The sequence below is a fragment of the Aythya fuligula genome, chromosome Z (assembly GCF_009819795.1).
Source record: "Aythya fuligula isolate bAytFul2 chromosome Z, bAytFul2.pri, whole genome shotgun sequence".
Classification (NCBI taxonomy): Eukaryota; Metazoa; Chordata; class Aves; order Anseriformes; family Anatidae; genus Aythya; species Aythya fuligula.
In genome coordinates, this window is record NC_045593.1 from 18,994,470 (window position 1) to 19,007,856 (window position 13,387).

Below are 13,387 nucleotides of genomic sequence, written 5' to 3' on the forward strand. Positions count from 1 at the left end.
TTACTAATCAATTTATAATTAGCCTACAAATTCCAAAGACAAGATTCCTCAGAGTATGCATGAAATTATTTAATAGTGGGTTTACATGGCAAGGGGGCTGCAGGGATAGTGAAAAGAATCCAGCAGCTGCCCCACATTAGATAAAGGCCAGCTTCAATTAGCTCTGAAGGGACCTGCTGCTGCCCAGAGCCAAGCCAGTAAGAGATGCTGTTTGCTCCTCTGTGAGAGCAGATCGAAGAAAGGGAAAAAATCTGCAGAACAGCAGCTGGGAGAGTGAGGAGCGGGAACCAGCAGGACGGCTGGAGATGGGCACGCAACAGAAGGCACAGCAGAGAGTGACCGTGAAGGAGCAGCAGAGAAGAAGCATCAGGGACTGACCGCAGCCCCTGTTCCTCGTTCCCTTGCACTGCTTGGGGAGGGGAGATAGAAGAGGGTGGATGGTGGGAAGGCGTTTTTAGTTTGAATTTTTAGTTTCTCACTGCTCTAGCTTGTTAGTAATGGGTAATAAAATAAATTAATCTCCCTACCATGGATCTGTTTTGACCATGATGATAATTGGTGAGTGATCTCCCTGTTCTTATCTCAACCCGTGAGCCCTTTCCATTGCATTTTCTCCTCTTTTCCCTTTGAGGAGGGAAGTGGGAGAGTAGTTGTGGAGTTCAGCATCCCATATGGGTAAAAACACCACAGATAGATACAGCAAAAGGGCATCAAACAGGTTAGTGCTGAATAAGCCTAAGTGCTGATTAGCCTAAGACTTCTTGCAGTTTGTCCTGAACTGTGAGACCAAGTATTTTCTTTCATGTCAGAGGGATCTGGAGAATAAGTGGGCTCAGTACTCTCATGATGATCACCAAATTGAGGTTTTGACACACCTGAGAGAAGAGATGATCTACTTTAGGAGAATATTGATTGTTCTGTTATAGCAGAGTATTTAGGTTGGCGCATGGAATGACAGGGATGTGAGAAGGAAGGGTTGGGTTCTTAAATAGTTGGAACATAAACAATTTAAACATTTTTAAATGTTAAAACAAGATCTGTAATTCACATGTAAATAATAATAAGGGTGTACAAATCATCACAAAAGCTTTATAAGTGTTGATTCCTCTAAATGATTCCTCTTTCAGAGATGGGAAAATAAGGTAAACGGGACATGTAACAACATATGTTTTGCAACAAACATCTCTTCAATCTCAGTTTGGGCTGTTCAGCTTCACAAGTCATTCAGTCTGATTGGATGTCCTTAAGAAATATGAAAGAAAGAATTAGCTACCTTTTTGGTATCAGCTATGTGGAACTCCTGCTTTTAAATTGACATAGTTTTTGTGACTGGATGTTGCAGATGCAATATATTGTAATGATCTCCACCATGCACTTCAAACTTAAGATTTACAAGTGTGAGACATGAGTAAAAAGGGGTTAGCACGTATTGAGATGGTGTTAGGTGTTAGGGAAATCACTGTAGTAATGTATCAATAAATGTAGCTATGAAAGCACTGGTTAAATCATCCTTTTGACAAAGAGTATTCATAAATGTGGATTTTTATGTTAGATCCTTAGTGATCAGTTAAAATGAATTTGATCTGTGATGACTGTGTTTTATACAACTCTTCTGTTAATTTTTATAGGTCATGATCATGTACTATATAATCATACATGGCACTTCACAAGTTCTTGCTGTCTTTCTAGTGTTTGTTACATTTTTCCCTTTTATCTTAGATATCCTCTGGTGAATACATTCAAATGTCAGGTCGTGCAGGACGCCGAGGTATGGATGACAGAGGAATAGTAATTCTCATGGTGGATGAAAAAATGAGTCCAACAATTGGCAAACAGCTTTTGAAGGTAAGAGAGAGAGAAAAGCTGTTTTGTTGCTTTTTCTTTTGTTTTGCTTCCAGTTTCTCAGGGATCTCAGTCAGGAGAGCCAGAATTTTATCCTCTTTCTTTAATGATGCTCTAATACTACAGTGATCTGTTTGTTCCTTGCTGATGGCAGTCAATTCAAGAATATTGGTGCATAAGAAAAGTTTTGCTGAGCTCTCACAAGGGTAATTAAAATGTTGGTTCTGTGGTAAAATAAAGGCTTGTTAATGGTCTTTTCAATGTAATAGACTGAAAAATGAGGTTCAGTAAGATAACTCAAAAAACAAGATTACCGTCAATGACCTAAAAATGACTGGAGAAATTCATAGGGCCTGCAGGAAAATTTTAGAAGATTGTGAATCAAAAGTGTCCAAAACTACTCTTGTGGTTGAAATCAGTATTAGATTATAGGGCTTCCCCAAACTATAATGGAATTTGTTACAGAGTATTATGATCTTTTTTCTTTATATTTCAAATATGAGACATTGCACTCATTGTCGCTTTTATTTAAATTCTGTGGCAAAAAATATCATATTGATGCAAAATACTGTACTGTGTGCATAGACCATCTCAGGCTGCTTACAATCATTATGAAAATATCTAAAAAACTGAACACTTGAGGGACTGCTCAATACATTACTCAGTAGCTTGTACCATTGGTAAAAAAAAATAGTAGGTCATTTGTGGTCAAACTGCATTTATAATATTTTTAGGGTTTGCATAATTTGTGGGAATCATTTTAAAGTCAGTATCAGGATATGTTAATAAAAATACGTATTTGCAGGTCTTGTGGCAAAAAAATCAGGAGCCGGTGTTTCTCTGTTTTGTTAAGATAAATTTAAGAAGGAGGAAAAATACGTACATGGCTGCAGTTACTTACTGTCCGTACTATTTGTTCACTCATAATAGACCTGTGCGTTAGATCCATCTTATACGCAAACAGTGTTTGCCATCTTGAAGTCAAAGTTTTCATGAATTTTTGCTAGTAAAAAGAAATTTGAAAAATACTGGAGCTCGTTTAACAGCAGGAGATATAAAATGAGAGAACAAAAAAAGGCTTGTTTTGAAGTCTTAATTTTGTGTACTTCTAATCTCTATTTCTATAAAGAATATTTTTTTTTAAGTTAATTTATTTGAAATGAATATAAATAGTTTAAGAAAAGCGAATATTTCATTTTTTTGTCTCAACCATTTAAAAGGTATTTTTGCATTTGTAATTTCACTAGTTTGAGAATCGTAGGACTCGATCTGCATGAATTAAGACAGAAGAGGGAAATAATAAATCACTTATATTTTTTGGATATCAGTCCAGCGGAGGGCCACAAAGATGATACGGGGCCTGGAGCATCTTCCCTATGAGGAAAGGCTGAGAGACCTGGGTCTGTTCAGCCTGGAGAAGAGAAGACTGAGAGGGGATCTCATCAATGTGTATAAATACCTGAGGGGTGGGAGACGGAGGGATGTGGCCAACCTCTTTTCAGTGGTTTGTGGGGACAGGGCAAGGGGCAATGGCCTCAAGATGGATCACGGGAAGTTCCACACCAACATGTGAAAGAACTTCTTCATGGTGAGGGTGACGGAGCACTGGAACAGGCTGCCCAGGGAGGTTGTGGAGTCTCCTTCTCTGGAGATATTCAGGGCCTGTCTGGACGCCTACCTGGGCAGCCTGCTCTAAGGAACCTGCTTTGGCAGGGGGCTTGGACCAAAATGATCTCTTGAGGTCCCTTCTAACCCCTACAGTTCCGTGGTTCTGTGATCTATATTTTTTGTCTAGATTTTGAGGGGAAAGTAAAGAATATTTCCTTCATGGAAACTGTAAGCCCTTTGTTTTTTCTTTTGAAATATAAGGAAACAAAAAGGAAAGAATAATGGAAACCTTTTAATTTTTTGTTATTTCTTGTTTCTTCTCCACTGATCTAAATAAGTTAATGTATTTAATTAATTTGTCACACTACTTTACTGGGGAGCAAGGACTGAATTTAAGATTTCTTTTAAGAAGATTGGAAAGGACTCTAATGAAAATATTTATGCTTCAGAAGCTTCTCTAGCTATTCAGCCAGTTGCTGAAAAGGCAGTAAACAGAATCATTTATGAGATGAACAGTATAATATAAAAATACTAATTTTCCTTTTTAAATATAAAACATTTAGAGGATATTTCATGTGAAAATAGGCCAAGAATGCATGCAAACCAATGACTCTTCACAGTCTGTACTCATCCTTAAGTGTGTTTAAATTAGACTTCAGTTGCTGACTGACAGTGTTTATCTGTGGCAAGACCATGATTGTGTCTTGTGGTAGTATTCTGCTGCCACATCAAGTATTGGCTTTGCTCCAGGACAAGCTAACAATTTATAGGGAAAATTCAAAAGAAATAATTTAAAGAACCGTATTGGGAATAATAGGACACTTCTTATGTAAGGATACTTACATTGTAGCTCTTCAAACCTCATGCAGGTCTGATCCAAAGCATTTCATGAACACTGGAGTGAAACATCTAAGAAATGCTGTGATCAGCTGCCTGGCAGTGTGATCAGTGAAGTGAGGGCTTTGTATACGTCTCAGTACCAGCAGTGATACTGCAGCTGTGCTTGTTGGCTATGACACTGTTTATTGCGACATTGTGTACAGTTCTTCAAACTTAAAATTCAAAGTTCACATCTTAAATGGAGTTCTTATGTGGGATATTTGTAAATATTTCTTAAACTCAGTGACATGCATTTGTCTTCTGCAGTGTATCTAGGTTTTCTGTTTACCCTTAGCATTTGTTTGACTGCTGCATGTTTAGTAAACTGGTGACTTGCATAAATCTATGAATTTATAAAAACTGAATGCTTATAATACTGTTAGCTTCCTGAAGACAATAAATTAAAGTCTTACATTTGCATGTAAAGAAATATTTTATAAGAATTGGCTGGGGTGAGGGGGAATTTTAAACTGCATCACATTAGTTTAGGTGGGAAGTGAAAAGCTTCTCCTGGACGCTAGATGGCCTTTGAAACTGGAGCAGCATGTCTCTAGTTGGCCACATTACAAAGCAAGTATTCTTACAGAGGCAATTGGGATGCTGAACAGTGGTAATCTGTTATCTCTCTAAAAGTCAAAAATCTTAAGCTAATTATATTATGGAAATGAATAATTTTATAATGAAAGAAAACATGCTAGTGAAGTATGTTTTAGAGACTTGCATTTGAGTGTATCAGTGCTTTACATTTTACTTACTCCTTCACAGGAGAAGTTAGATGGGACTGAAAAATTGAAAGAAAACATTCATCTAGCCAGATAAAATATACAATATTATGCTTTCCTTGTCACTTGCACATGTAACATAAATAGCCCCAATGCCAAGCTGCAGGAGGTATTCCACTACCTACATCTGGCTCCTTGGCAGGGCCTTCATTTATAGAGCTGGGATTGCTGTGGTTATTTGGCCTGTATGCTGCTGTTAGAAATCTGTCTGGTCTTTTTGTGCTTTATTTTGATTCTTAGGTTTTATTATAATAGCCAAATGGGTATGATAGGAATTCAGGGAGTTTAATATGTTTCATTTACCTTCCTGCCTGTCGTATGACCATGATGCAGTTACATGTTGGAAAGTTCCTTAATTTTGCAAGCACGTGAATTGTCATTCCATAATAATTGAGGCAGCATCATTAGGCTTTATGTTCTCATTGTTTGTTCTGTACCACGTATAGCTCAGTTCCTTTCAGATTCCAAGTTACAAGGAAAATTATGTTCAATGTGCAAAGCAATATTTACATAAAAATAAGGAGATTTGTAGTGATCAGGAATAAATGTATGAATGGAAATGGTGAGGAGGTGATGTGGAGTTTCAAATATTAGAAAGTTTCTGGAATACAAGTGATCTGATGAATTTTGGAGTGTTACTAGTTTTACAAAGCAAAGCTACCTGTCTGCAGAAAGGGTTAAAAAGCTTTTGCCACCAGTGTCATTTTATGTGGATTTTTAACTTCAGAAAGTGTAGCAAACAACTATAACTCTTCTGTGAGTTGTGAGGTAATCTGAAATTACAAGATACTGTAAAGACTATGATAAATTGGAATTAGACAAAAACAGTAGCTAATGTATGGGAAAGAAAAAAACTTATGCATTAGTAATTCATGTAGTCTTTGTGTTGTTTTTTTTTGTTGTTGTTGTTTCTTCTTTGGGCTCATATGGTGTTGACCAGGGGAATTTTAGGCTGGATGTTAGGAAGAACTTCTTTACCGAAAGGGTTGTGAGGCATTGGAACAGGCTGCCCAGGGAAGTGGTGGAGTCACCATCCCTGGAAGTCTTCAAAAGACGTTTAGATGTAGAGCTTAGGGATATGGTTTAGTGGGGACTGCTAGCGTTAGGTCAGAGGTTGGACTCGATGATCTTGAGGTCTCTTCCAACCTAGAAATTCTGTGATTCTGTGACTGATAGGCCATGCAGCTGCTCCTATATTCTGTTCTCTGTTTTAAAATAAACAAGTGTATGTACTTAGTTGGGTTGAAAAATAGTAAAATTTCAAAAATTGCCTAGTGCGAAAGTATGGATTCTATTGTTTGAGGGGGTTGTTTTTTCTTACTGTTCCGTTGTTGTTAGAGAAATTTAGGGCAGTCCTAAACTGTCGTTCGTCTTTGTTAGTGCTTTAAATTATCCATACACATTAGCATTATGCTGGTTTTGTTCAGGTGACCTCTTTTGAGCAACATACAGAAAACCTTTCTAACGAGTGGGAGTTTTTTCAGCTGGTAAGATTTACTCAATTGCAGTGAGTTTTCACTTTGCATTTATTAGCTGTACCAACTTTTTGCTGTATGATCAGGCAGTGAGCCCAGAATTAAAGCATCAGACAAGGTCCTTTTTGGAAGTGAAATGCTTAGCACTGTCTAAAGTGAAGAAGTTGAGGTTGGTAGCTGTGCATGGTTGCCTCTGAAGGCAGACGGAGCGCTGTGGACAGTCTCTATCAGGTGGCTCAGGGTACAGTCAAATACAGGCAGGAACCTATGTCTGAGCAGTTGTTTAAGTGCAGCATTCAGCAAAATCACAGCACACGCTTGGTTGGTGAGAGAAGGATATCCTGATAGCAGAATGTGTGAATAATGTCTCGGGGCAAAATGCGGTGGCCTGTATTGAAATTGGGATAGAATGATAAAGCTTACTAATATGTTTTTTTTTTTTTTTTGAAAAAGATTGCACAGAATCTTTAGTACTGCTGGCAAAAATAAATAAAAGGCAGCAGGTTAAGCACTCCAGTCAGACTGTCATTGCATCAACATACATTGCTTTGGCTAGTATCAGCTTAATGCTTCATCTTAAGTATAGTATTTTACTTTGATTTGACTTAAAGGTTACTGGGCAAGAGGCACAGTCCAGGGGATGCATCAGGATTTGAAAAACTTAATGAAGCTTAGTTTGGAAGAGAAATAGACTTCAGCTGGGGGTTGGCACTAACACTTGTTGGAAAAGCCATTGCAAAATCTGAAGAAATACGTTGTCACTGGTACTATAAGGACAGTGTAAATTGGTTTGTAATCCAGAGTTATGGCATAGATGAGGATCTCAATGAAACAAACAGTTTTTGGATACTTTATCAAAATTTAGTTAAAAATAATTTTAATATGTTTCTATGATTATTTTGCATTTTAAACTGGCAAACTCATCTTGTTCTTACAAAGCTTGGACTGCAGAAATTTTCCAGGCTTCAATTCAGGAAGATACTTAACATCCAACATTAATTTAAAGTCTGCTTAAAGTCAACATGACTTCATTGTGAAATTGTGGAGGCATTCAGCTGTTTGAAGGCAGACAGATTTTCAAATGCCATCCTGAACAGGCTCATGATTTTTTAGACAGCTAATACTAGCCAGCAGATAGAATTGAAAAGCAAGTAGATCTTCCTGAGATTTGCAACCAAAATGTGGCAAGATGGGTTACATCAGATGGCACGTAAATGGTTAGTCACTCTTGGACTTCATTTCAGGCTTTTTCTGGATCCAGGAGGATTAAGCTAACTGGTATTATTTATTAATTGTGGTTGCTTGCATGTTAATACCACAAGTTACTTGAAGTTTTATTAGACCTGTCTGTGGAAAGCAGCTTTTCCCCCAGCTGACTGTACTGGGTTTACGTGGCAAGGTTTTGGTAGCAGGGGGGCTGCAGGGGTGGCCTCTGTGAGCAGAGCCCAGCAGCTGCCCCATGTCAGAGCAGAGCCAGCTCCAGCTGGCTCCAAAAGGGACCTGCTGCTGGCCGGAGCCAGCCACTAAGTGATGTTGTTTGTGCCTCTGGGAGAGCAGATTTAAGAAAGGGAAAAACACTGTTTTGCTACAGCAGCTGGGACAGAGGAGTGAGAAGCAGCCCTGCAGCCCCTCAGGTCAGTGCAGGAGGAGGGCAGGAGGTGCTCCAGGCAGGCAGCAGCAGTTCCCCTGCGGGCTGTGCAGGGAGAGGCCCCTGGTGGAGCAGGCTGTCCCCCTGCAGCCCATGGGTCCCACATGGAGCAGATCTCCACGCTGCAGCCCCCCCATGGGTGGAGGAGCCCCCGGTGGAGCAGGTGGATGTGGCCTGGAGGAGGCTGCGGCCCATGGAGAGCCCCCGCAGGAGCAGGCCCCGGGCCGGAGCTGCAGCCCGTGGAGAGGAGCCCACGCAGGAGCAGGGGGTCTGGGGGGAGCTGCCCCCACCCGTGGGGGACCCGTGCTGGAGCAGTTTGCTCCTGGGGGATGGATGGACCCCGTGGGACAGAGCCGTGTGGGAGCAGTGCTTGAAGAGCTGCTGCCTGTGGGAGGGAAAAGAGGGTAGTTGGGGGGAAGGTGTTTTTAGTTTGCTCCTACTTTTTCACTGCTCTAGCCTGATAGTGATAAGCAATAAATTATATTAATCTCGTTATTTCAAGTTTTTTTTTACCCATGACAATAATTATTGAGTGAGTCCTTATCTCAGCCCTTGATCCACTTTTCAACATACTTTCTCCCCCTTTCCATTCGAGGAGGGGGAGTGAGAGAGCAGTTGTGGTGGAGTTCAACTGCCCAGCTGGGTAAAATCACCCACAGTGACATATTTTGGAAATTTGCTTTTACTTTAGTAAACTCGTCACTGCAGTGTTACAAATTTAACTACATTTCAAATTATTAAGCTAGACTTTTTGCTTTGACTTTGCCTTATGCTTAAAACAAGATATGTGAGATATGACGAACAGACAAGATTCCCTGAACATGTTTTTATGCTATTTTTTTTGTTAGAAATTTACATCCTTTGTTAAGGCACACTTTAAATCAAAAATGTACTGTGTATTTACTGACCTGATAGTAGTCTGTAGTAGCGAATCTGAAACCAGTGTTTTGAGTAACTAAACTAGCTTCTGAGTGTAGATACGGATACTATTTGCTGTTTTCCATTTCAGCTTCCTTTGAATACATTCAGCTTGGATGGAACAAAATTACTCAGACATTATGCAAATACAGTTAGTATTACCAAGCCAGATCCAAAAGAATTGGTGCTGAACACATTAAATGACTATGCCTCTCCACTCCCAGCTCCCCCAGTTTGTTTGTATTCTGGGCAGAACAATTAATGATCCTTTATAGAGAGGGTCAATATTTAAATTTTTCAAGTTATAGTAAAATATTTGTATAAAATACTTGTAGTTATAAATATTTGCTTGAAAGTTTAAATACTACTTTGTTAAATAAGGATGGTTTGGTACAAGTGCATAGGATTATTTTATTTTTTTTTTTTCTGTGACAAGTTCAGAATGGTGATAAAATGTGGAGTGGAAGAACAGAATTTGGAGTGACCAGCCTGAGGTAAAACAAAGGATATGACGGCAAGAGTTACTGTCTTAGTGAAAGTAAATGACTGAAATGTCGAGTCATTCAGAACTAGTTTTCGATGGTTGCATGTAAGAGAAATCAAGATACATTGCATGGAAGAGAAACCAAGATAGGGTCTTGGGTTTTTTAAGTCTCTTGTTAGAACTGAAATTTTTGTGGAACCAAAATTTGGGTGTTTTTCATCAGCAAAGCCTGCAGAAAGCAGTCATTTGCCACCCGTAGTGGCTTCTGTTTGTGTTGGTGTAACTGTTTTTGAGACAAAGCGGTGAGCCAGATTGGTAATAAATGTATGCTTAAAATAGCTGCTTAGTATTGTTTATTAAAAAATAACCCTGCAGGAGGGGGTTTTATAGTTCTTGCAGTCCTGCTAATGTAGCTCAGGACTATCTTGGTATCAGTATAACTACAGAGTCTTTTTTAGTATTTCTGAGAGATCTGTTTATGCAAACGGTACCTACATAACTGATATGTGGAAAAAAGTGCACTGATAGTATTTCTCGTAAAGATATTTGTCTTACAGATGTATCAAGCTGCCACTTGTGTCTTTAATGAAATCTTTCTTATTGTGTTATTTGCTCTCTTTGTAAAGCTGTTCTTTATTTCTTTATTGGAAACTAAATCATTCAGCTTGTTTCTAGAAATTTTGATGAGCAAATTAAATTATCAGTTGGACAAATGGCCTAAAATATGATCTGTGTAATTATGAAAGACACTTTTTTTGTTGCTTAAAAGAAACTGTTTGTGTATATATAGAGAGGGTGTTGCCTCTTTCATCTTTGTTAGCTCTCAGTGTCCCCGTAAGTTAGGTTCAGACAGTATTTGCCATCGTACATTCCCTGTGAAAGCTTTGCACATGTTTTCTGTGAGAGACTGGAGAGCAAGAAAGTGCTATGTAAAATTTGTTTCTGTCTCTGCATGGGAACAATTTTGAAAGCGTAAATATTTTTACCCACTATGAGAGAGAACAGAGAGAGTAACCCTTACCAAATGTAAGTCTCGCTCAACACTACGTGCCATGATGCAGCAACGACAGCCTCGCATCTCCAGTTAGGCAAGGTTTCCTATTTTTAACAGCAACAGGGGAAAAAAAAAATCTGAAAAAGCTGTGAGTATCAAATCCAGACACTAGTCTGCCTCCTCCCCAATTGTTTTATGTTTCTAATTGATGTGGGCAAGAAATAGTAGGGCTAGTAAATGCTCAGTGGCCTGCTTGATGATTCAATTCAGAGATTCCCTTCTGCCATCATTGACAGATAAAGAAGGCACAGCGTATAGCTGCTGTAATTTTCAGTTAATTCTTGACTAAATTATTTCTGTAGTGAATTGTTTATGCCAGTGTTCTTGGCTTTTAAAATTACTATCTGAAACCTATCGTTCTGTTCCGATCCAAATCTTAAAAGGGTGCTCATGTTAAGTTGACTTCAGACTTCTGAAATGGGGTGATTGCAAGAACACCAAGTAGGTCATTAATTTGTGAGAACTGCACTTTGTGTATCCAGGCTGTTCTCATCTGGAGAGATAAAAATCATTCCAAAATCATTCCTCTGTCTGCCCTCTCCTCCCCCCTTTTTTTTTAATTATTCAGAAATAAATCTGTTGTTACTGCCTGTTGAAGGCTCGAAGCAGTGGACCGTTCTCTTTGAAGAGGGGATTTAACTTGTAGAGAGGGGTTAGGAGTACTTGGATGGTACAGCAGCAATAAAGTGATGGACACAGCATGTACTTGAAGGTGACTGTACATGGCAGTTTTTCTCATCAAAGTTCATTGCAGCTCTAAGCAGTTAGGCTTTTGCGTGGGTGGTTCTTTCTTTTCTGGTGGCTCTTTCTTTTTGTAATACAGAACCTTTTCTCTGGAAACAAGGAATAGGCTTCCACAGACCAAGAGAACTAACTAGAGGCAGGTGATCGTGAACTCTGGCCTGAAGAGGAGAAAGCTGATTAACTGTGACAGGAGGGATCTATGGTAGAGGGTGAGCTAAATGTGTCAGGCACATGCTTCACACTATTTTTAAGAAACTAATAATAGTGATACAGGGCTTGAGCAGAGAAAGGGATTGCAGGAGGAGCTAGAACTGGACAGAGAAAAGATAAGTTAAACAGATCTGCCTCCTGTTATACCTTAGCTCCAAGGAAACCCCAGGTTGGTTGAACCCTTTACACTGCATAAACTCTTGAGTAGCAAGTTAGGAAGGGAAGGGCTACCTTATCCATTTTCCCATTATGAATACATCTCATTTTTCTTCCTCTCCCATTCTCCTTTCCTTCCACCATATGTACATAACAAGTGTCTTTATGTAACCAACTTCCTCTTCAGAAATCATGCCTGTCTTTGTTATTTGACAAGGGCTGCTTCTTTAATCATGTTTAGTGAGTATTTAGTACGTAAGGGTAACTGTATTTTGATTTTAGCTTTCCTAATGCAGCTGCATTGCTATTAGGTACTTGATTCAAAGGCATCTGGATGATTGCTGTACGCTGGATGTGAATCTGTTCATAGCCTGGGATGGTCAGAAAAGAGTAGTGCCCTAGCAGAATTCTCTGGCTGTGCTAAAGGTGAAGTAGAGTAAAGCTATTTCAGTTGTGTTTAGTTCGGAGAAGTTACAATTCTAGTTTCCAGAAAGGGAAAAAAAAAAAAGCTTTTTTTGACTTTTGATTCTGATTTCAAGCATAAAATTGCCTAAGGATCAACAGTGAGAAAACAGGAATTTCTGAAACTCAGAGAAAAATCTGTGAGATGAACAGAAACAATTCACAATTTTTGCCAAAAAAAAAAAAAAAGAATTATTATTTTAAGTGCTTTGTCTTTGTCTTTGTATGGTCTTATTCTCAAATTGTAAAATGCTGGTCATGCGTTTAAAATAAAAGTTGCCACATCAGCAGCTGGCTCAAATGCTGCCTTTCAAATACGTCTGCTTTTTGTGATCTTTGAAGTAGCTAGCTTTCTTTTTCATTTGTTTTTAAATCACCCTTTCTTCACAGACTCCAAAGTGAATCTGCTGGATTCGTTTGGTCTTTCCTGGAATGTTTTGTGCGTATGTTGTGCTTGTGGAAAGAATGTTGTTTTCTCACTTTATGGTAGTACGAGTGTGATATGTCGATTTTATTATTTCAAATAGCTGATAATCTTGCTAACTGATAATAACTGATAATCTTGCTGATAATCTAACACAGCTAAATTAAGCTTTAAAGCAACGTAGCACTGTGAGGATGGATGGTGGGGTTCACAGAGTGATTTCGGCGGCATTTTGTCAGATCTCTGCTGCTCTGTAGATAGGGCAGTGACCGCAGCGAGCTGGCGGGTGGGATCCAGCTGCTTTGGTTGATGCCTCGCTAGAGCCATAAATGTTGGTGTTGGGAAGAATCTGTCCCCCTCTGAACTGGTACTGGCATAATCGCTGTGTCGTAAATGCCATTCTTTAAATGGCGTTCTCTGTTTCAGAGAAGCAAACTTCTTAGGGAGTGGCAATTTCTCTTGCCTAGAACAACTGATATATTTAGAATAATGGACAAGAGCATTGGGCACGAATCCTTGTTTCAGGTTTAAGGAAAAAGTTGTGCGTTGGTTAGCATCAGCAACGGAAGTTGTCTGGCCTTCAAAAATCCGTAGAAACTTCAGATTTCCTGAACACACTGCAGCTCAGCTGTTGATCTTGCCCCTATTGACACAAGTCTGTTTTATCAGAATCCCATTTGAGGTAACTTCAGAACTGATGG

The 13,387-nt window shown here is 39.2% G+C and overlaps 1 protein-coding gene across 1 annotated transcript in view; it reads left to right on the forward strand.

Annotated features, from left to right (window-relative positions):
- Positions 1-13,387, forward strand: part of MTREX (Mtr4 exosome RNA helicase) — a 47,143-nt gene that overhangs the window by 14,938 nt on the left and 18,818 nt on the right. The window contains exon 15 of the mRNA XM_032205321.1: positions 1,720-1,845. Within this exon, the coding sequence (XP_032061212.1) occupies positions 1,720-1,845 (126 nt within the window). The remainder of the gene's footprint in view (positions 1-1,719; positions 1,846-13,387) is intronic.